Here is a 24,828-nt window from a genome sequence, read left to right as displayed (position 1 = left end):
CTTGGTCACCCAGCAGCTGCATGTGGAGGAGTGGGGAAGCGAACCAGGTTCACCAGATTACAAGTCCGCCTCTCTTAACCACTACACCACACTTGCTCTCGGAAGCCGGAACGGATTCCGTTAAACTTCCAAGGTATGACTGTACTGCCTTCCTCATCTCCGGAAGCTTCAGGAGAAGGGGGAGCAATCTCCACCATTCCTCCTCCTCAATCTCGTCCCCTTCAGTCCAGTCCCTGACAACTGGGTGCTGGGCGTTTTCTGCACCTCAGCTGAGCAGCTTATGGAAGCTCAACCAACACCACTGCTACAGCTCACATGAGCCAAAGGACAGGGAGGCATGTTCAGGTGAGGCACAGGGAGGCTTATTTCCTGTATCTCAGCTCTGCTGGTCCACAGAGCAAGAGGAGGGACAGGGAGGTTTGCAGAGCTGATGTGCAGGGAAGTTTTGCTGAGGCTGGTCAGGTACTGCTCATCTGAGAGGTGCCAGAGTGCAGTTCCAGTGCGCTGAGGCTCAAAAAAAGAAGAAGGAAAAAAAGCTCTGGCAAGACTTGCAATGAGAAGTGAAACAAAAGCTACGTCAGTTTTCTTCCCAGTTTTTTTCATTCCAGGCAGTGCTTCTCATCATTTCATTGCAAGTGTAATGTTCCCAAGTCGAACAAAACTGTGGACTGTTTTTTCTATGATTTTCTCCTTTGCGCTCTCCCAAACTTCAAACAGAGCCTTTCTCACTAAATGGTGCATAAATCTTTTGTGTACCTGTATTTTCCCATACATTAGATAATATTTTCTTGTACGCGACAACAGCAGCGATAATGTTAATAGCCAATAATTGGAAAGGAAATTACATTCCAACCAAAGAAGAATGGCTGAATAAATTTTGCAAATACTTGGAATTAGCAAAACTGACGGATTTGATAAGACAAAAATCAAAAAATATAATCCAGAAACAATGGAAATGTTTAAATGATTATTTATGTAGACAAAGATTAAATGTAAAGTATTGGTTGTGTTTAGAATAGATTTATGAACGATTTAGAAAACTTATTGATTAGAATATTTGTGTGAGATTCTATGGGAAAAATACAGAATAACAGTTACAATCTTGCTTAAAATGTATATAGGAAGTGCAGTGTAAGTGATGGAAGTCAGTCAATGAAATTTTATTATTGTGATATTTGTAGAATAAATTTGGAAGAAATTCTTCCAACTTTTCTTCTTCTTCTTTTTCTCATTTTTTCTTTTCTTTTTTCTTATTTGTTCTTTTTATATATGTGTGCTCATCTGAAATATATATGTATGTATGTATTTGCAATATTTTGCTTATATTTTGTAATAATTATGTTAAGTAAAATTTTACATCTTTCAAAAGAAAACCAAACAAACTGTGGACTGTTTAATCCACTTTAGGAGGTCTGCCTCTTTTTTGTCAACTGCAGACTAAATGAATTAAAACTAAAATGAGGAGCTAGGTAATCAATCCATGTGGCACTTTCCCCCTGCCTAGAACCTGACATTATAAAAATTAGAACATGTTACAAGCATCCGCTACAACACAGTTAAGATATTGCCTGCAAAACTTGCTAGGTGAGCTTGCACCAATCTCTCTGAGCCCAACGTACTTCAGAGGGTTCTTTGACGGATAAAAGTACAGCACCACATATACTTTGCTGGGAGGATCAATTTATTAAACGTCTAAAACACATTTAATACTTTAATACTTAAAGGAATTGTGGCTGCCCCGTCCCGCCTAAGTCGGCTCATCCTGTCAGGGGTCGCTCCCAGCCCAGCTGCCAGCCATGGCGTACAGCGGGCAAGGCCAGAAGGTGCAGAAAGTGATGGTGCAGCCCATCAACCTCATCTTCAGATACCTACAGAATAGGTCCAGAATTCAGGTGTGGCTGTATGAACAGGTGAACATGAGGATAGAAGGCTGTATTATTGGATTTGATGAATATATGAACTTGGTTCTGGATGATGCTGAGGAGATTCACTCCAAGACAAAATCAAGGAAACAGCTGGGTCGAATCATGTTAAAAGGAGACAATATTACTCTTCTACAGAGTGTTTCTAACTAGAAATAGTTATTGAGTCTGTTTTGCTTATTATTTTAATCTTTAAAACCTATAGAAGAAAACATGCAGTGGTGTAATGGTATCGCTCCCAATTCTACCATTGGTGTCTGAAGTGTGAAGAATGAAGCCAGTTACCTAATTTGTGCTTGCATAATTTTCAATAACTTTTCTACATTGGTGTTGAATTGTAGTTCTTTATAAATAAAACTTTTTGTTAGTAAAAAAAAAAAAATACTTAAAGGAATTAAGACGTCTGTTCTATACATTACCCATTGTGAGGCTTTTATGGAGAAAGTTTACCTCATATAATTAGTTCCTTTCCCCAGGAAAGTGACTGATAGCATAACTGACAGAAAAGAATCCTTGCCGCCTCAGATTATTAAGCACTTGCTTGCCCATGAGGTAAAAATATGGAGGGGGTGGGATTTAACTTTTCCTACCAAAAAGGTCTTGCAGAGGGAGGATTGAAGCCCCACCCTCGCTCACCTTCCCTGACCATTAGCAATACATAAACATGCCAATTTCAGTTTATCTCAATTTCTCATTTTTCCAGTCTGAGGTCTGGTTCTCCACATTTCAGTATGCATTAAAAAAAAAAAGTCCTTACAAAAATTCAACATCATTTTATTGCTAATTTCTCAAAATCTACACATATTCTTGTATGCGATTTTGCCTAATAAACACATTTTTACAAAGCAATTTCCCCAAACAGAATGCTATTTTCATTATACGCATTCCTATCCACCTAAACATATGCATTTTTGTTGCACATTACTTGGCTGGAGAACTGCGCTACAAAATTCAGGGAAGTTTGAATTTTGAAGACAGAGTTTCAAGTCATCTGTTGTTTCACAAAGTGCCATTTCAGTAGGCTCACCTTTAAATGTGAACTGGATTTCTCTTCCTCCTTACTGCTTCCTCCTCAGCCCAGGCTCATGCATGGAAGTGAGCTGTTGTTGTTGTTTAGTCATTTAGTTGTGTCCGACTTTTCGTGACCCGATGGACCAGAGCACGACAGGCACTCCTGTCTTCCACTGCTTCCCGCAGTTTGGTCAAACTCATGTTGGTAGCTTCGAGAACACTATCCAACCATCTCACCCCCTTCTCCTTGTGCCCTCCATCTTTCTCAACATGAGGGTCTTTTCCAGGGAGTCTTCTCTTCTCATGAGGTGGCCAAAGTACTGGAGTCTCAGCTTCAGGATCTCTCCTTCCAGTGAGCACTCAGGGCTGATTTCCTTCAGAATGGAGAGGTTTGATCTTCTTGCAGTCCATGGGACTCTCAAGAGTCTCCTCCAGCACCAGAATTCAAAAGCATCAATTCTTCGGCGATCGGCCTTCTTTATGGTCCAGCTCTCACTTCCATACACAGGGAGAAAATGTCTTTAAACAGCAGAGCACGGAGAGGGAAGGCAGAGTTGGCATGCCTTTTGGTATAAAGAGAGAAGCCCACTTGTCGTGGGTAGATGAGGGGAATACGTTTGGGAGAACTGCAGCAGATAATTGAAATCTAGAGAAGCAGCCGCTTTGAAATCGTGGCTTCATTTGATAAACCTTTCAGTCATTAATATGACAAGGAGGGTTTGGGTTGTTGAAAAATAATTACTTCTCTGGAGCTCCCAGTGGTGTCCCATCTGGGTTTCTAAGCTGTTTCATAAATGTTGCAGTATCTGGTAGTCCTGGACCATGTTCCAGGTCTACTTACTAAGTATGCTGAGATGTTGGGTTGGCTGATTCTGAGGTCTAACCATCAATGTTAAATATCTTTCTTTTTCTTGCTGGCTTGAGAATTTCTATACTGGTGGACAGGACAGCTTGGCAAGAAAACTGTCTGGCTTTCATCCAAAGCAATAAAAATGAGATAAGTGAAGCAAGAGGTGTCTTCTGCATTTTTCTCCCAGAAAGTAAGAGGAAAGGGCCTCTCTCTCCCTCTCCCTCTCCCCCTCTCTCTCTCTCTCTCTCTCTGTGTGTGTGTGTGTGTGTGTGTGTGTGTGAGAGAGAGAGAGAGAGAGAGAGAGAGAGAGAGAGAGAGAGAGTATACACACTACCAGCTTAAACAGCAGCTATGTTGTTCTTTTTCTCAATTTGGATTGAAGCTGGTTTGGGGGAAAACACATCAAAATGCAATATTTCACAAGGCACAGCCAGATAGATCTGGATTGTCACTCACATTGTATGTGCACTGCTTCCTAAACAAGTCGTGGGAATGAACTAGATGCAGAATAAACAGGAGTGCGTACAAAGCCAGAGAGAGACAGATTCCAGTTCTAAATTATTAGTGCAAGGAAGGTTTCTTGCACTAGCCTCTGTACAATAAACATGAGTTTGCACAGCTGCTTTCAAAAGGGTCTTGTGCAGCACAACATCCCAGAAGATGGTTCCTAAGTTCTTCTGAACAGACAAAAAAAAAAAAAAAAAAAAGGCACTCATTAAATGTCTTCCTAATCCTCCTGACTCTAATTGATATATTTTAAGCATGTGGATATCCCTTACTCTGCTGGTGACATTATTTTCCCCTCCCCAATTTTCCTTGCTGTCAAACTCTATTTGCTGAAAATGTGAGGCTGTGACAGGGTTTGTGTGGGTGGGTGAGTCATGTGGCATTAAGGTTGTGCAGGAACAAAGATTGCTTGAGACATCTGCAGGAGATTCTGAGCATCTCTCTCTCTCTCTCTCTCTCCCCCCCCTACCAACCTCAACATAAACACACATTACCTACAAGCTAGCAGATTCAGAGACAGCAGTCACTCTTGCTACTCAAATAAACAATGTGATGTCAAAAAAGACCAACATTAATAATGCATCTTTCCAGTATATCTGTATGTGTGACAATGAAACTTAAGCTGCTGGTTTTCAATTACCGTATTTTTTGCTCTATAAGACTCATTTTTCCCTCCTAAAAAGTAAGGGGAAATGTGTGTGTGTCTTATGCCGCGAATGCAGGCTGCGCAGCTATCCCAGAAGCCAGAACAGCAAGAGGGATCGCTGCTTTCACTGCACAGCGATCCCTCTTGCTGTTCTGGCTTCTGAGATTCAGAATATTTTTTCCCCTTGTTTTCCTCCTCCAAAAACTAGGTGCGTCTTGTGGTCTGGTGCATCTTATAGAGCGAAAAGTATGGTACACATTTAAGAGCGATGCTGATGCATAAAATTGTTACGTAATAAATATACAGACTATATAGAATAAAGTTAAGAATGTAAAAGGACTGTTGTGCTGGATCAAACAAAATACCCACCTGGCACAGAATTCTTTTTTCAAGCATAGTTAGTCTGGTGCCTCTGAAAGCTTAAAAACAAGGTATGGAGTGGGTACAATCCCCTGGTACTTAGTGGAGCATTGCTCCAGACCATGGAAGTTCCACTTAGCTATCATAGTTAAGAGTCATTCAGAGGTCTATCTCCTGTGGATTTGTCTAATTTCCTTATAAAGCCATCTACTCCACAGGGCATGACTACATCTTGAATTCTGCATGTTAATTGTGTGCTGTAGTCCTGTTGATTCGGCTAGTCCTGGACCTGCTTCCAGTCTGTTTTCATTTTTGTGACCTTTATTCTGAAAGGATAAAATGCCTCCAGGTCTTCTCTTCACAACATTAATAACCGTAAGCCTCTATCATGCCTTTTCAGGGGCGGTGTGTCCCGTTCCACCACCTGCAGGAAATATTTTTAATGGATCTTGCCTAGTGGATGGTATTTCTCCACTGTAACCAATTACAGCCAGAAAAGGTTCCCTTCCCCAGTTTGAACAATGAAAATAATTTATGTGTAGCACCAGACTAGCAGTGCAGGGCTCCGAAAGAAGACTCCTATTAGCTATACAATTTATATTAGCAATCGTAATTACGTAAATTAAGTGTGTGTGTGTGTGTGTGTGTGTGTGTGTGCGTATACCCTTAAAACTTTACAAAACAAAAGCGTTTGTGTGTGTGTTGGCCGTAAACAAATTGCACATTATTTCATAATCTTTCAACAGGTTTTTTTTTTAAAAAAGAAATAGATACAATGGGGTGAAAGTACCCCAAATTGTTGCTGCAAAGCAGGACCCAGGGTGAGAAGCATCAGAACCAGAATCTGACTATAGGACTGATCTCCTGGAGGAGCAGATCTCAAAACTGTATTCTGCTCTGGTCAGACCTCACCTGGAGTACTGTGTCCAGTTCTGGGCACCACAGTTCAAGAAGGACACTGACAAACTGGAACGTGTCCAGAGGAGGGCAACCAAAATGGTCAAAGGCCTGGAAACGATGCCTTATGAGGAACGGCTAAGGGAGCTGGGCATGTTTAGCCTGGAGAAGAGGAGGTTAAGGGGTGATATGATAGCCATGTTCAAATATATAAAAGGATGTCACATAGAGGAGGGAGAAAGGTTGTTTTCTGTTGCTCCAGAGAAGCGGACACGGAGCAATGGATCCAAACTACAAGAAAGAAGATTCCACCTAAACATTAAACATTAGGAAGAACTTCCTGACAGTAAGAGCTGTTTGACAGTGGAATTTGCTGCCAAGGAGTGTGGTGGAGTCTCCTACTTTGGAGGTCTTTAAGCAGAGGCTTGACAACCATATGTCAGGAGTGCTCTGATGGTGTTTCCTGCTTGGCAGGGGGTTGGACTCGATGACCCTTGTGGTCTCTTCCAACTCTATGATTCTATGATTCTATGAAACTATTCTGGAGAACCCTTTGGTTCTTCAATGAGAATCAGCAACTTACCATATTTTTCGCTCCATAAGACACACTTTTTTCTTCGTAAGGGGAAAATGTCTGTGCATCTTATGGAGCAAATGTGTGGTCCCTGGAGCCAAAATGCCCAGGGGCAAAAAGCAGATCATGCTTTTTGTTTTTTTGAAAGAGGGAAGTGGGTGTTGAAACAAAGCCGCTGATCGGCAAGCGATCGGGAGCGAGATAAGGGACGCTAGCAATAAAGGAGGCTGCCTGGGAGGGGGGAGGTAAAGACAGCAAACTTGCAAGGTTCTAAAAACTCTAAAGCAAGGCTCTAAAAACTAGGTGCGTCTTAGGTGCGTCTTATGGAGCGAAAAATAGAGGACTTCTTTATTTCATAGATTTCTAGGATGGCAACGGGAACAAGCTCCCCTGAAATAGAGCTCGCAAATCCTACTGATTTCCACACGTCTCCTGCAGTGCAGATGTTGGCATCCATCTGTGGTTGTAGAAACTGATACAGGAGGTACATGTGGGGCAGAGGAAGGCATCTGGTTTTGCAGCTACAGGTGCACTATGGTTTTTCTTCTCCCCGTACTCCTCACAGCAGTCATTCCTTCCTTGGCTTTTTAAAATGATTTTATTTATGATTTTCAATTTTATACATTTCAATAATTTTATAACCACTTTAACATTTCAAAGCTTGGCTTCCTTCCCCCTCTTTCTGCGGTTCCTTAAATTTGCTTTTCATGTTTTCTGCATATCCAAATTAACCTAATTTACTCATTTATTCATCTGATTTAAATACATACTCTTAAATACATACTGCAGGTTGTTATAGTAATCCTGCCAATGTTCTTATCTGTTTACAATTTATTTGTAAATATTCCATAAACCATTTCCATTATTTTTTTAAAAAGTTTGTTTTCCTGATTTCTTATTTTTCCAGTAAGTTTCGCCATTTCCGCATATTCCACCAGTTTTTGTATCCATTCTTCCTTCCTTTGCTCACTGCTGTGGATTCATGATCTGACTGACTGTCTCTCGGCACTGCAGTTATCTGCAAGGGATTAATGTTAATGTTGCCAGCCTTCAGGTCACATGTGCAGGCATCTTTGTAATGCAGAGTTGGCCTGCCAAGGGGCCCGGTGCATAAAGCTCCCCATAGGCTGTGGGTTAAACCACAGAGCCTAGGACTTGCCGATCAGAAGGTCGGCGGTTTGAATCCCTGTGACAGGGTGAGCTCCCATTGCTCGGTCCCTGCTCCTGCCAACCTAGCAGTTCGAAAGCACGTCAAAGTGCAAGTAGATAAATAGGTACCACTCCGGCGGGAAGGTAAACGGCATTTCCGTGCGCTGCTCTGGTTCGCCAGAAGCGGCTTAGTCCTGCTGGCCACATGACCCGGAAGCTGTACACCGGCTCCCTTGGCCAATAAAGTGAGATGAGCGCCGCAACCCCAGAGTCAGTCACGACTGGACCTAATGGTCACAGGTCCCTTTAACTTTACTAGGCCAGGCTTCCTCAGCCTCGGCCCTCCAGATGTTTTTGGCCTACAACTCCCATGATTACCATGTATCATCCACTGACAGCTTAAGAGTTTTCAAAAGCAAGATGGGAAACAATACTATTTATGTGGGGAAAATGAATCCCCAGATAGATAATTATCCTTGAGATGAAGGGATAAAAGGTTAAGGCCATGGGTAGGCCTGGGGGCCGGATCCGGCCCAATTGCCTTCTAAATCTGGCCCACGGATTGTCTGGGAATCAGCGTGTTTTTGCATGTGTCCTCTTATTTAAAATGCATCTCTGGGTTATTTGTGGGGCATATCAATTTGTTCATTTCTCCCCCCAAAATATAGTCCGCCCCCCCACAAGGTCTGAGGGACCTTTTCTCCTGCTGGAAAATTTTGCTGACCCCTGGTTAAGACTATCTTGTGAACAAAAGAAAGAGAATTGTAGTATCTAGTAACACAGAAAGTACTGTGGTACCTCGGGTTAAAAACTTAATTCATTCTGGAGTTCTGTTCTTAACCTGAAACTGTCCTTAACCTGAGGTACCACTTTAGCTAATGGGGCCTCCCGCTGCCACCGCCACGTGATTTCTGTTCTCATCCTGAAGCAAAGTTCTTAACCTGAAGCACTATTTCTGGGTTAGCGGAGTCTGTAACCTGAAGTGTCTGTAACCTGAAGCATCTGTAACCCGAGGTACCACTGTATGTTTAAGGAAACTACAGCCATTTTGACAGTTGTTTTGAGGTTGTGTTGCCTCATACGCAGCACACCTGCCTTTTCAACACACCTCCTCTACTGTTTTGCTGTGAATTTTTAACTCATAGTGAGGCCTCATCACTTCATTGCAGAATATGTTAAGCTGAATGTTTAATATTCTTGCTCCAGTTCACAGTGTGGCAGGGGCGGGGAAGGCTTTGCACATCCTTTGCACTCAGATGGTGCTAGCTTCAGTCCCTGGCACTGCTAGTTTAAAAGATCTGGTTGTAGGTGACAGGGGAAGACTTCTGTTCAAGACCTTGGGAAGCCACTGATACACTCGAGTGGAAGGTTTATATCAGGCTTCCTCAACCTCAGCCCTCCAGATGTTTTTGGCCTACAACTCCCATGATCCCTAGCTAGCAGGACCAGTGGTCAGGGATGATGGGAATTGTAGTCTCAAAGCATCTGGAGGGCTGAGGTTGAGGAAGCCTGCCATAGGGCATGTCCTTGAGGATCTTGCCATCTTCCATTTTATGGGCACGACCAAGCCAGTGTAGCCATTTCTGAGGCAGGAATGGAAACATGCTGGGAGCACATCTTTGTCTGAGACTCTGTCCTGCCATGTGATGCCCAAATTCTTCATGTTGCAGCACACGTGGAAGGCATGGAGGCATTGCTCCTGGAGGTTGTAAGTTGCCAACGACTCACATCCATATAGCAGAATGCTCAACCAGCACGTTGGCCTGGTAGACCTTCATCTTGGTGTTGAATGTTGGCATCACATTCTCTCCTACCCTTTCGGAGAGGTGCGCCATTGCCATAGCTGACTTTGCCAATACATTTTCCAGCTCAGCATCAATGGACAGGTTGCTGGTAATGGTGCAACCCAGGTCGACAAAATTGTCTGCCGCTTCAAGCGTGTGATGATCACCAATGCTGATGTGTGGATTGCTGCCAATGTCCTGACCCAAAATGTTGGTCTTTGTCAAGCTGAACTCCCTGCAGGCTTGGGCAAAACAGCTGCTGAGTCTCTGCAGAGCTGCACTGTCAAGGCTGCATCAACAAGTGATATGGCCGTAGACCCATTACTTTTTATACTTTGTATCAAAACTGTTGTTCTAATATCCTTGAATTGAATGTACATGTTATATATATATTTATATATCTCTGAATCATTGTCAGGCATTGCCGTGCACCCCCTCATTCCTATCAACTGGTAGCTTCCCCTCACTTTGGATTCAGCTCCATCCTTGACACATTGCTCTATACTTGAGCAGATGGGAAATAATGAGAAATGATTTCTCATTATAATGCCTGCCCACTTAAATAGGCAGATATGCAAGGGAGGAGAGTCACTGTAGGGCTCACTGATCTACACAGCTCGCTTTCGAGCTACAATTCCTGTTGCTGCTGACTTCAATCCTACATAAACACCAGAAAGAAAAGAAGAACAGAACTGCTACGGTGTTAATAACATCTGTCATGCTAATGTTGAAATTAAACTGGAAAGCTGCAGCCAAGGCATTACCAGTTAGTTCAAATCAATACGTGAAATCCAGTCTCCGTCAACTGCTTGCTCCGTGCCCCAGGTTGTCTTCTTAGGGTCACCAGTGACAATGTTGTTTTGTTTGCTTGCTTCTCAGATGTATAAACCTCCTCTTGGCACAAGTTCCCTAGGCATTTAGCAACGCATACGCTTCAGCTGATTCTACTCCCAGGCTCAGTGTCCCATGGCCACAGCTTGGTAGGTTGGGCACATGCTTCTCAAAGCAGAAAGGCCCACATTCAAGTCTTGACCTCTCTGCTTTAAAAGGCTCTCACCTGGGGAAACGTTCATCCTAGAAGAATGCTGCTTTCGGTCTGAGCAGACAACTGAGGGAGATGGGCCAGTGGTTTGATTTAGTTGAAGGCAGGTCTGCATGTTCAGATCAGACGCCTGTCACTCTTTTGTTTCTCTGAGTTGTTCTGAGAGCCTCTTCTCTAAAATGCTTTTAGCGACAGTTGCTAGTATGGACACTTTCCATGTTTTCATAGAATCACCAGAAGTTCTCTTAGCAGCGATGCAGTAGAGTCCAGGCTCAATTCCCAGAAGTAGAAAGCATTCTCAGAGTGGGCATCTGTGATTCATTATATGGGGCACTCAGTGATAAAGGGGCCCACAGGGATCCATGTTCAGGATTGCAACTTTTGTTCTCTCAGTGATCCCTGGCTTTTAATTTCAGGGAGAAGGAGAATCGTCAGCTAACACAGAAATCTTGAAAAAAATACTTCAGTATTCAACAACAACAGGCTCCACAGGCTTAGATCAGGCCCCAGGAATTCTATCTGTCCAGTGCCTTGGTTTGGGTCAGGCAACCAAAGATGCAAGAGGTCCTGTCTACAGTCTGGGATTCTGGAGAGAAGAAAGTGATTGAGGAGGTGGTCATGGCTCAAGAGGCCAACGGCTGCAGAGCCTTCGGACATGCAAATGCAGAAGAGTGAGGTGCAGAGAAGATGCTTTGCAGGTTCATTGACAGATCCCTCAGTGTGATCAGTTAGCACCATCAGAATTTTATTTGTAAGGTAAAGGTACAGGCCAGTCATGTCCGACTCTAGGGTTGCATGCTCATCTCGCTCTAGAGGCCGTGAGCCGGCGCTGTCTGAAGACACTTCCGGGTCATGTGGCCAGCGTGATGAAGCTGCTCTGGCGAGCCAGCACCAGTGCCGCACATGGAAACGCCGTTTACCTTCCCGCTATAAAGCGGTACCTATTTATCTACTTGCACTTAGGGGTGCTTTCGAACTGCTAGGTGGGCAGGAGCTGGGACTGAACGACGGGAGCTCACCCCGCCGCGGGGATTCGAACCGCCGACCATACGATCGGCAAGTCCTAGGCACTGAGGTTTTACCCACAGCGCCACGCGCGTCCCCTATTTCTAGCTCACACTTTAAACCCTTCTAGGCCCTGACCACAACTCCCAGGCCCCATTCTGCCCTGATGGAGGAGAAGAAGAGATCATACAAAGGGACAACCTTCCGGTACGCCTGGACTCAAGCACTCCATCACTTCATCTCCAAACTGGTATGCTCCCTTTCCTGGTTAAGAGGGAGAAAGAGGGACCTGGCATGTTCGGATATGGTGTCTTAGGGAAACTGAACTCTGGATGAACTGTCTGTCTGAATATTGCTTCAGGTATTGGGTTCCATTCCCATAGAATCAAACCCTGGCTCTCACTCTTCTTCTTCCTTCTTCTTCTTTCATTTATTGGGTTTTATAAACAAGAATAATGTTATGCAAACAAGTATACCAAGTTTTCTCATGTCATTTGAATATCACAAAAATAGCATGATAAATGTGGAAAAATATCTACAACATATGTTTCATTATTAGCGGTCATTGTATATGTTCTTGGTTCATGAATTGGTTTAAACAAGTAGGAAGAAGAGGAATAAAAAAGGGGGGGAAGAGGGGAGGTGAATGGGGTGGAGTCGGGTGTCTATGCTTTTATTATTCTACTTCTATTGTTCTACTTTGTTGGGGGGTTGTATGGGTTCTCTTACTATTCACTTGTTGTATTTCCTTGGTGGTGAGAGAGGTTGGGGGTGGCTTAGGGGGTGGTTGGTTGTCTTTGGTTGGCTGTAGTGAGAATTGTTTTTGTGTGAGAGCAGGGTATGAGTGTGTATTTTTGAATCAGGTTAGCCAGAGTCATATGCTCTCGGGGGATCCTTGTTGTTGTCTTGTTGGGTTTTGTATGTGATAAAGGGGAACCAAATCGGGGTGAAGGCATCTTCTTCTACAGTGGTGCCCTGCAAGACGAATGCCTCGCAAGACGGAAAACTCGCTAGACGAAAGAGTTTTCCATTTTGGAGGTGCTTCGCAAAACGAATCTCCTATGGGCTTGCTTCGCAAGACGATAATGTCTTGCGAGTTCCTGCGGTTTTTTCCCCTCCCCCCCCTTTTCTAAGCCGCTAAGCCGCTTATCAGCTGATCCGATAAGCTGATAAGCCGCTAAAAGCCGCTAATAGCGCTAATCCGCTAATCCGTCAATGGGCTTGCTTCGCAAGACGAAAAAACCGCTAGACGAAGAGAATCATAGAACGGATTCTTTTCGTCTTGCGAGGCACCACTGTATTTGTCCTCGTGTCAGTTTCGGTTTATTGGTTAGCTTTTCTAATAAAGCCCTTTCCCATACTATTTGATACCCATCATCCCTGACCACTGGTTCTGCTAGCTAGGGATCATGAGAGTTGTAGGCCAAAAACATCTTGAGGGCTGAGGTTGAGGAAGCCTGGTCTACACCCGTGTTTCTCAAACTTGGGTCCCCAGCTGTTGTTGGACCACAACTTCCATCACCTTGCTAACTAGGGATGATGGGAGTTGTAGTCCAACAACAAGAGGAGACCCAAGGTTGTAATAATAATAATAATAATAATAATAATAATAATAATAATTTATATTACATATTGCAATATTATTTTGCAGGACTCCAGCTCTATTAACTAGATTTTCTAGTTAGAAGTATTTCTAATGCTTTTTTTTTTTTGAGGGGAGAGCAAATTTAAGAATTGAAATAAGTGTGTGTTAAACACATATATAATAGCTTATACATTGACATGCAGGTCTTGGTTAACAGGAGGAAATGCTGATATATTGTGCTAAATAATCAAGACAAGATGTTTGAATGATTCTTTCTTAGGGAAAATAACCAAGTCAGAAAATCAAAGGCATGATTAATACACAGGGTTATGAATTGCTGATTTAAGTAATGATTAAGATTTATTGTTTAAATTCCAGTGATTTAAATCAACCTATCAGGCTTAATTGGCATCATGATTAGCTTATGGACGACCTGCTTCCTCAGGCTGTTTTTACAAAGATGATAAAATATTAAATACCTGCTGCGGCAGAATTCAACAACAGAAATAGAGGCATGTAACTTACATTTTGCTTGTTTGGGGGACTATGTTTTGTACATTGCTCTTCTTTATCTTAATTGTCTACAAAGGGGTGCAAGGTGGTTTAGAGCTCCAAAAATGTTTTTACAAGAAGACTATAAGAGAAGTAAGCTAACATTTGTTTCTCTGCAAAGCTGAAGCTAAACAAGAGGTTACTATCATGGCTGTTGCCAAAAATAGCAGTTGCACAATCAGCGTCCAGTCTCTGCAAGTTGTCCTGATGTCTTAGCATTCAGTGTTTCTATGCTCCGCTCCCCACTCAGTTCCACTCGACTCCACTCTTCTTTATCGTGAACATTTCACGGGAATTTTGTTGATTTTGTATTCTGTTTTTGTATGCTAAGGGATGCATAGCTTTTATCGTGAGGTCTGTGGACTGGATCAATACATTGGTTGAGTTAGATATTGCTGCATTGCACTGCAATCTCAGAGCAGGGCAAGGTTCCAGGGGTTCTAGGTCTATTATTTTTGAAAATTCTTGGAGAACAGGTGAGGTCCCTACAGACTGGAGGCGGGCAAATGTTGTCCCCATCTTTAAAAAGGAGGAAAAGGAAGACCCAGGTAACTACCAATCAGTGAGCTGGACATTGATACCAGGGAAGGTCCTAGAACAGATACCACATTTCTTGCTCTATAAGACTTACTTTTTCCCTCTTAAAAAGTAAGGGGAAATGTGTGTGCGTCTTATGGTGCGCATGCAGGCTGTGCAGCTATCCCAGAAGCCAGAACAGCAAGAGGGATCGCTGCTTTCACTGCACAGCAATCCCTCTTGTTGTTCTGGGTTCTGAGATTCAGAATATTTTTTTCCTTGTTTTCCTCCTCCAAAAACTAGGTGCGTCTTATGTGTTGAATGGTTTCTTTAAATGTAAAGGTTCATCATTGTTCCACTCCATGTGTATGTCTTTAAAGGGCCAGAGCAAGGGCCAGAGCAAGATAACGAGACCCAGCTTTACAGCTGTGAAACATAGCAGGTGCTGCTGAGTTGTATTTGATTAAGGTGTGTCAGCATCTGGGTGTAGTATATAAGGAGCAGCACCTAGCTCTCCCATTACCCTGGGGGATGGGTTGGTGGTTGGGTCTGGTTTGTTGATGTATTTAGTGTAAATGGAGTTTTTGTTTTTCTTATTAAAACCTTCTTTAAGTTATTTTTTAGTCCCTTTTTAATGCATGGTCTCCCCAGCAAGCTCTCTGCAGTGCTACCATACTGCAAAAAGCCAACATTATGATCTGGTGCGTCTTATAGAGCGAAAAATATGGGTGATTCAACAGTCGGTCTGTGAGCATTTAGAAAAGGATGCTGTGATTACTAAGACCCAGCAAGGGTTTCTCATAAATAAGTCGTGCCACACCAATCTGATTTCTTTTTTTGATGCAATTACAAACTTGGTGGATCAGGGAAATGCTGTAGACATAGTAAATCTTGATTTCAGTAAGGCTTTTGACAAAGCCCCCCATGATATTCTTGCAAAGAAGCTGGTAAAATGTGGGTTGAACGAGGTAACTGTTAGGTGGATTTGTAGCTGGTTGACTGAGCGAACCCGAAGAGTACTCATTAATGGTTTCTCATAATCCTGGGGGGAAAGTGACAAGTGGGGTGCCGCAGGATTCTGTCCTGGGGCCGTTGTTGCTTAACGTCTTTGTAAATGACTTGGATGAAGGAATTGAGGGGATGCTCATCAAATTTGCAGATGACAGCAAACTGGGAGAGGTAGCTAATGCTGCAGAAGACAGAATCAGAATTCAAAATGACCTTAACAGATTGGAGAACTGGGCCCAAACTAACAAAATGGATTTCAACAGGGACAAATTCCTGGGCTTAGGCAGGAAGAACCAGTAAGAGTTGTTTGGCAGTGGAACAGACTTCCATGAGAGGTGGTGGACTCTCCTTCGTTGGAAGATATTAAACCGATGTTGGACGGTCATCTGTCATGGTTGCTTTAGCTGAGATTCCAGCATTGCAGGGGGTTGGACTAGATGACCCTTGGGGTCCCTTCCAACTCTATTATTCTTTTATTCTTTGATATCCAACCTGAGCCTACAATGGAGGGGTGCACAGCATCAACAACCCAAAAGGGTCTTGTTTCTCCCATAGCCACGGCCTCAGACTCAAAGATAATAATAGTAGTAGTAATAATAATAATAATAATAATAATAATAATAATAATAATAATTTATTATTTATACCCCCCCATCTGGCTGGGCCTCCCCAGCCACTCTGGGCAGCTTCCAAAAGAATATTAAAATACTATAATACATCAAACATTAAAAGCTTCCCGAAACAGGGCTGCCTTCAGATGTCTTCTAAAAGCCTGGTAGTTGTTGTTCTCTTTGACATCTGGTGGGAGGGTGTTCCACAGGGAAGGCGCCACTACCGAGAAGGCCCTCTGCCTGGTTCCCTGCAACTTGGCTTCTCGCAGTGAGGGAACCGCCAGAAGGCCCTCGGTGCTGGACCTCAGTCTCCGGGTAGAACGATGGGGGTGGAGACGCTCCTTCAGATATACTGGACCAAGGCCGTTTAGGGCTTTAAAGGTCAGCACTAACACTTTGAATTGTGCTCGGAAACGTACTGGGAGCCAATGTACGTCACCAGTCACCAGTCTAGCTGCCGCGTTCTGGATTAATTGTAGTTTCCGGGTCACCTAAAAAGGTAGCCCCACGTAGAGCGCATTGCAGTAATCCGAGCGGGAGATAACCAGAGCATGCACCACTCTGGCGAGGCAGTCCGCAGGCAGATAGGGTCTCAGCCTGCGTACCAGATGGAGCTGGTAAACAGCTGCCCTGGACACAGATTTGACCTGTGCCTCCATGAACAGCTGTGAGTCCAAAATGACTCCCAGGCTGCGCACCTGGTCCTTCAGGGGCACAGTTACCCCATTCAGGACCAGGGAATCCTCCACACCTGCCCGCCTCCTGTCCCCCCAAAACAGTACTTCTGTCTTGTCAGGATTCAACCTCAATCTGTTAGCCACCATCCAACCTCCAACCACCTCAAACATCATTCTCTGACTTGCTGCTTTACTTCTTACAGTCACACACAAACACCACACCCCCTCTCTAAACTCTGGCTTTATCTGTTGAGAGAGGCCCTTCCCATTTGCCATCTTGCCCTGAGCTCCTTAATCCTCATTAATGGCTCATCACCCAGGCTATCGTCTCATGAGAAGCTAGCTGGGCTTGATAAAATTCTAACACTTGCTGGACCTAGGGATTAATTAGAGAGGTCTGGCACCCACAGACTGTAGAGTTATCAACTATTATGGGGGCATCTATGAAGCACAACAGCGTCACCACATGCAACTCCTATATATAACATTCGGTTTGTAAAGAGAGAGAGAGATATACCAGACAAAAATGTTTGTGTGTGTACGAGAGAGAAACCCAGGAGGATAGACCTCACTGGCTTAAGGATTTTTGCTAATGGTGTCTCTATATATCTGCATCCATAATGGCCAGGCGGGAGCACAATGTTGTTTGCTTTCTATCAATAACTTGCTGCAGAAGAACTGCAGCTTCAGGAGTGATTCAAGCATGGGCTGCTAGCTAGCATCTAATCAGTTACCAAACACCGCAGGCAACGCCAGGTTAGCTCAAGAGCAGCGACTCTTCTATTTCAGTAATCATCTTTAAAATATATTGGTGCTTGAGGTAAAATCGGATGGAGGCTTCCGTGCTTCTTTACTGCTGTGTTTCTAATTAGCTCCCGTCTCTTCATTTATTTAGAACCATTTCCAAATAAATTTTTATTTTTTTAACCTCAACCATCCCTCAAGCCATGCGGGCAAGGAGAAGCAACACTGAAAAATCAATGAGACTGTTAAAAAGACTAATTATTTTTTAAAAAATTGAAATTAGCCACTTAAAAGAGCTCTTTGTAGGCACCAGCGGCTTGCTAAAATAACAGTAATAAAGGCTGGATCTAGATACATAAAAAAAAAAAGTTTCAGGAAAACACGTTGTAAAGCTCATAAGGGTCGTACTGTACAACGCCATCTGGTGCCCCAGTGTTATAACGCATTTAAAATGATTTTTTTAAAAAAAACTAACGTAGCTGAGTCAAAAATCTATCATTTCTTCACCAGACTTTCCATTTCGGGCTTTGTCTGACATCCAGTAGAAAAGAGGTCTAAAGATTAGGAATAGCTACCAGTAAAGTCTCAAGAAGGAACACTGGTTGCCTAAAGGTAAAGGTAACGGGACCCCTGACCATTAGGTCCAGTCGTGGCCGACTCTGGGGTTGCGGCGCTCATCTTGCTTTATTGGCCGAGGGAGCCGGCGTACAGCTTCCGGGTCATGTGGCCAGCATGACTAAGCCGCTTCTGGCAAACCAGAGCAGCGCACGGAAACCCTGTTTACCTTCCTGCCAGAGCGGTACCTATTTATCTACTTGCACTTTGACGTGCTTTCAAACTGCTAGGTTGGCAGGAGCAGGAACCGAGCAACAGGAGCTCACCCCATCGTGGGGATTCAAACTGCCGACCTTCTGATCGGCAGGCCCTAGGCTCTGTGGTTTACACCACAGCGCCAAACGCGTACCACAACTGGTTGCCTACCGATAAGCAAACCTGAGAGCAAAGCAATATACAGTGGTACCTCCAGTTAGGAACTTAATTCATTCTGGAGGTCCGTTCTTAACCTGAAACCGTTCTTAACCTGAGGTACCACTTTACCTAATGGGGCCTCCTGCTGCCACCGCACCGTCACCATGCGATTTCTGTTCTCATCCTGAAGTAAAGTTCTTAACCCGAGGTACTATTTCTGGGTTAGCGGAGTCTGTAACCTGAAGCGTATGTAACCTGAAGCTTCTGTAACCCGAGGTACCACTGTACAATGAGTGTGAAGGAACTTGTGTACAGCTTGCTACTCAGCCATGAAAGAGAATGCAAAAAAAGAAAAAAGCTTCAGAGGCACACGTAATCCTGAGCCCACACAACTAAAACCTCAACAATCAGCTGTATGGAAGACAGAATCCACCCCACTCCCTCTCCTTCCTTTGAGCGCTTGGTGAGTGTGGTTGTAACCTTTTCAAAAGGGACTTCTTGCATGCAGCTGCGGCTCAAAGAAGGAACTACTACACACAGAAGTCCTATTTGCAAGTACACGGATCCACAGCCAGCTGGAAGTCTACCTCTGCATGAATCGTGCCCTTAGCTGGAGTGAGGTGAATCTTAAACCATTACTTGATAGAATTTCCAGTACAATACCCACAGTTAATGCCCTGCGCCTTCGAATGCTGTTCAAATGTCACCAGTCGTCGGCACTAAATTCTAACCTTTCCATGTTTTACCTCTTGCTTCCAGGGCATTCATTTGAGACATCTCTAACCCACCTTTCAATTAAAGCAAAAAGCCCAAGGTTTCCTTCAGCACCGTTTTCTTCAGCTGAGTTTTGACGGTAGCAAGTTCCAATCTCATCCCATACATACCTAGATAGACGCTGCTATCTGAATCCCTCTCAGGCATTCTCCTTACGGTGATGCTATTCACCACGCCCACTGTAAAGTTGTTAGGGAAATGATACAAACGAAATAGAAGCCTACATGGACAGCACTGGCTGGCATTGGGCAGTTTATGATGTTCGCTGCTGTATTTGGGACCGCTTCATATATTAATTAAATAATAATAATAATAATGTACATAATAAAGCTTTGCCGAAGGAAGTGCACTGGATCTTACTTTTTTCCTGAACCCACTGCAGTAGTCAGTTTGCTGTTAGGTGTCCCAGAGCCTTCCATGCCTCAGAAATAGTTGCAGAAGTCATCTTCTCAGCTTGGAACTCACATTTGGTGGGAATGAGGGAGCAGAGAGGTCATATGTCCTATTTTACAGAGATCCTCTGTTTGGAGGGGTCCTGTGATGGCCTGGGATTCGGACTCAGATGCTGAACCTGAGGGATCCCAGCCTGCACAGGATTCCCCGCCTCCAGAACCAGCTGAGCCAGGGCTGGGGCATGAGCCTGAAGGGTCCTCACCTGTGCTGGATCCTCAGGTGCAGGCATCAGCTGAGTCTGCTCTGGCTCCGGAGGTGATGGAGGACCCATTGCCTGCAGGTGCTCCACTCTCAGCCCCATCAGAGAAAGCTGAGGTTGCCTCTGGGTCCGGTAACCCTCCAGCCTCTCCTGAACTACAGAGGCTCAGGGCAGAGAGGCGGAGGGAACTAAGTTCCCGCAGGAGGAGTGCTCACCTCCAGGCCAGGAGAGGTGAATCACCAGAGGATCGGGGCCGCCCTATGCCTCGGGGCAGATAAAAGCCAGCCAGCCCCAGTCCCAAGTTGTGGGAGCAACATTGTTGATTGCTAGTTCCCTGCTTGCAAGCCTGTTGCTAGCTTCACCCGACTCCCTGCCCTGCACCCAGCTTCAGCTACTACAGACTGCCTCCACGTTGCACCTTGACCACAGACCGGTCTTGGACCTCGCCTCTCGGGTAACCCACGGGACCAGCACAGGTCCTCTAGTTGAAGCCCAGTTTGAAGATAAAGAACCATAAGATCAGGGGATTTGAAGTTGCCCAAACATCAAGTTTAACAACAAAGCAACGAAATATAATACAGGGATAGTAATAGGCACACCTGGGAGGAGAGATATGTCTCAGCCAGGCACTCAAAAGGACGCCGGTGTTGGAGCCAGGCAGGCCTCCCTGGGGAGCACACTCCATAGACTAGGGAGAGGGCAGTAGTGGAGCTTCCTGCTGTGGCACTGGGGGCGGAGAGCAGGCGGGGGCGTGGCTGGTGCGCATCGTGGGGGCATGGTGCCCAGCGCAGGGGGGCAGCTGAGATGGCACCCCACTGGGATCATGGTGTCACGGGCGGTGCGCTCCCCCACCCCCCTCTTCCTCTGCCAGTGGGAGGGGGGGGGGAAATAACCAAAAAGGCTTACAGTCATACCTCATGTTACGGACTCTTCAGGTTACGTGTTTTCAGGTTGCAGACTGTGCAAAACCCAGAAGTACTGGAACAGGTTACAGTGGTACCTCGGGTTAAGAACTTAATTCGTTCTTAACCTGAAACTGTTCTTAACCTGAGGTACCACTTTAACTAATGGGGTCTCTCGCTGCTGCTGCGCCGTCGTCGTGTGATTTCTGTTCTCATCCTGAAGCAAAGTTCTTAGTCCGAGGTACTATTTCTGGGTTAGCGGAGTCTGTAACCTGAAGCATCTGTAACCTGAGGTACCACTGTACTTCTGGGTTTTGCCACTCGTGCATGCGCAGAAGCACCAATTCGCGCAGACGCGGCGCTTCAGGATGCGAACTTTGAGGGTTGCGGACGTGCCTCTGTCACGGATTACGTCCACAACCCGAGGTTCCACTGTATATTGCATTGTTGTTTTATTGCCATGGCCGATGGCTGACGCAAATAAAGATTAATTCATTCAACCGAAAAAGCTTGTTCGCATGTTGCCACCCTCTGAAAGTCAGGAAAGGACCTCAGGTTCCTGGTGTGTTAAGTCAAGAGATACGTTAAAACAAGCACTTTGAATAATAATAATAATAATAATAATAATAATAATAAATTTTATTTATATCCCGCCCTCCCCAGCCGAAGCTGGGCTCAGGGCGGCTAACAACAATCAAAATAATCCAACATTCTAAAACATTCATTATAAAATTAATTAAATCAAATTAAAATCAAATTAATGGCAACCATCAAGCAAAATTTTGTGCATATTGCCAGAGGAGGGGGTCAGGCTGCGCCCTGACAAAAGGCTTGGTGGAACAGCTCTGTCTCTGGTGGAATAGGCTCAGAAATGTATGAGCAGCCAAAGCAGCAATGCCAAAACTGGGGTTATATGCTCAGAATCACATTTAGTGGCAGGACATACAACATACCAGTAAGAGGAGACACTGGGTAATTGAATTGCATTCCTATTTTTCCTCCTTCTTAATATTTCCCCCTCAATACCTTAAGATATTAAATCTGTGTTTCTTCAGCTGTTCAATAATATATCTGAGTTGAACATCAAAGCATTGTATTACAAACTTTGGTCGGACTATGTTGATTTATCTGGACTGTGGATGAAGCTTTTATAATGGAGATAATTATGCCTGATATAATCAATCTGTAGTATTCCCCTACCGATTGTTACTGGACTAAAACCCAACAAGCTAAACAATTTAACTCTCTCTGACCATGAACCTGAAATGTCATTGTTCGTAAGATCTGTCTTGATGAAGGGAAAGCTGCAGCGCTTTAATTCTGTAAGTTCAAGTACTATTCTGCACATGCAAGCACACCCATTAATACCAACGACTGCAATTCAAATGGCAGCCCCACGGTAACAGCATATGCTTACAATTAAAACTACCATCAGGGAATTCAACCTTATCGAGGACAGAGAGGAGGCCTTAGCAGGGAAACCTCAAGAATCCTTAAAAAAAATTAAAAAATAAAAAGGAGTTGGGGGCGGGATTGGAGATGGATGAGAAAGCTGAAATAGGGAAACCATTCCAGGGTAATGGAAAAAACATGGCTTTATAAAAAATACACTCTGGCGCCAGTCCAAGCTGCCGCACAAACCTGCAGAACATTTGCTAAACAAAAATGCACCGAGAAACAAGTCCCTCTTTCTCTGCTAAGAACAATTATGTGTCCTGCTTTTGATTTTAATGTGAGCTTCCTTCCCAGCCCAATTATAATAGGATCTGCCGCCTCAGCAAATTACAACGAAGGAGACTGGCCAATCATGTCAGCTTCATGACCCGCAAACACTTGTTTCATGCTCTTGGTGAAGAATATTCTGACAGCTGCCCTAAACTGGCATGAAGGTGCAAATGTTGAGGTTCAGGAGGGTGTACATAGAATCACAGAACTGTAGAGTTGGAAGGGACCCCGATGGCCGTCTAGTCTAACCCCCTGCAATGCAGGAATCTCAGCTAAAGCATCCATGACAGATTGCACTATTGCAGCTGCCCCATTTCAGATTTGCATTGTCTAGACCTGGCCCTACCATTCGCAGCTGCCTCAGGCAGTAAATATGGGGGCATAACGAAAGCACAGACAGCAAATGGTTAATTATTTCATTTATCTTTGTTTTATTTTTAATCCCAGGTATTTGTATTCCTCTATCACAAAACAACTTGGCTAGCCTTTGGTGCTCTGCACCTTGAGTAGAGAAAAGGAGACCAGGCGAGTGCTACTTGTGTCTTCCAGCCTTCCTTTTTCTTAAAAAAAATAAATAAAATTACTCCCTATGGCCCACCTACATATTTTAAATTCTCAGAACAAGAGATAACTTAGGAATGATTGTAAGGAGTATCTCAGACCCTCCAGCTGTCCCTATTTTCCAGGGACAGTCCCAGAGTTACAGAAGCCGTCCTGGTTTCTGATTTGATCCTGAAATGTCCCTCTTTTCCTTAAAGGTAAAGGTAAAGGTAAAGGGACCCTGACCGTTATGTCCAGTTGCGGACAACTCTGGGGTTACGCCCTCATCTCACACTATAGGCCAAAGGAGCCAGCGTTTGTCTGCAGACAGTTTTTCCAGGTCATGTGGCCAGCATGACTAAGCTGCTTCTGGCTTCTGGCAAACCAGAGCAGCACAGGGAAACACCGTTTACCTTCCCACTGGAGCGGTACCTATTTATCTACTTGCACTTTTTGATGTGCTTTCAAACTGCTAGGTTGGCAGGAGCTGGGACTGAACAACAGGAGCTCACCCCATCGGGGGATTCGAACCACTGACCTTCTGATCGGCAAGCTCTAGGCCAGAGGTCAGCAAATTTTTCAGCAGAGGGCCAGTCCACTGTTCCTCAGACCTTGTGGGGGGCCGGAGTATATTTGGGGGGGGGAGGAATTGAATGAATTCCACTGCCCCACAAGTAACCCAGAGATGCATTTTAAATAAAAGGACACATTCTACTCATGTAAGAACATGCTGATTCCTGGACTGTCTGCTGGCCGGATTTAGAAGGCGATTGGGCCGGATCCAGCCCCTGGGCCTTAGTTTGCCTACCCATGCCCTAGGCTCTGTGGTTTAGACCACAGTGCCACCCACATCTTTTCCTTAGGACGTCCCTATTTGCATGACAGAAATGTCGGCGGGTATGAAGTCATGTGAACGCTGAGCCAAGGAGATAAGTAGCTATACATCCTTCAGAAGACATCTGAAAGCAGCCCAGTATAGGGAAGTTTTAAAAATGTTTAATTGTGTTTTTATATATGATAGAAGCTGGAGCAACCCAGTCAATGGATGGGGTGTCAATAATAAAATTATTATTATTATTATTATTATTATTATTATTATTATTATTATTATTATTATTATTAGATAAGACATCCCTATTTTCTTTGGAGAAATGTTGGAAGGTATGGTACCTTGCTGTACCAGACTTTCCTTGCAATAGTCTCAACAAACAGCAAGCATTTGGTAGCTTACTGCAAAACTACCTCTTGACCCGGTAATGGGCTAGCCTGTGCCATCTGCTCACCCCTCTTGGCAGTTGCCACAACTAGATGCTTTATGCTGTTGAAAGGGGAGAGCTACACTACTAAAAACTGCCTTGACATTTCCATTCTCTCAACTTCACAGCAGAAAACTGAAATCAGCAACACAGTCAACAAGATTATAAACCGCATAAACAAATATCTCATTTTTGCACAATAGTTTGAAAATTCAAAAGGCCTCCGGCAACACAAATCTACAGAAAAGTGATTTTATTATTCTCCTGTTTTGCAAGTATTTGGATACAATTAAACAGAAAAGAGTGGGACTTTTTTCCAAGTAAACATATTTGTGATCAGGCCACACATGTGAACGATAGACTTACAGTAAGCTTAGTCTTAAACGTGGCGTCCTTTGTCAAACTGGGTTTCTATTACAGAAGAGCACATTTAGATTAACTTTATTAATAAGATCAGTTCAGCAAAGGTACAAGCTGTCTAAAGTCAGTTGTAGACTCACTTTCCTTGGACAGTTTGAAGAAAATATTTCCTTGTGTCATACTACATTTTCCATCTCTTTCATCTGAATG

The 24,828-nt window shown here is 44.1% G+C and overlaps 1 protein-coding gene across 1 annotated transcript; it reads left to right on the top strand.

Annotated features, from left to right (window-relative positions):
• Positions 1 to 1,736: 1,736 nt before the first annotated feature.
• On the top strand, positions 1,737 to 2,304 carry LOC310699049 (small nuclear ribonucleoprotein E-like). Its single transcript, XM_083520649.1, has one exon. The coding sequence runs from the start codon at positions 1,797 to 1,799 to the stop codon at positions 2,073 to 2,075; it is 279 nt and encodes a 92-aa protein (XP_083376775.1). The 5' UTR covers positions 1,737 to 1,796; the 3' UTR covers positions 2,076 to 2,304.
• The last annotated feature ends 22,524 nt before the right edge of the window (positions 2,305 to 24,828 follow it).

Source organism: Podarcis liolepis, assembly GCF_965112155.1.
Source record: "Podarcis liolepis genome assembly, contig: HAP1_SCAFFOLD_28, whole genome shotgun sequence".
In the NCBI taxonomy this organism is placed as follows: domain Eukaryota; kingdom Metazoa; phylum Chordata; class Lepidosauria; order Squamata; family Lacertidae; genus Podarcis; species Podarcis liolepis.
Note: the sequence above shows the minus strand (reverse complement) of the source record. Positions and strands in the feature narration are given on the sequence as shown.

Coding starts and splice junctions, on each gene's coding strand:
- LOC310699049 (XM_083520649.1), top strand. CDS start 1,797: ATGGCGTACAGCGGGCAAGGCCAGAAGGTGCAGAAAGTGATGGTGCAG.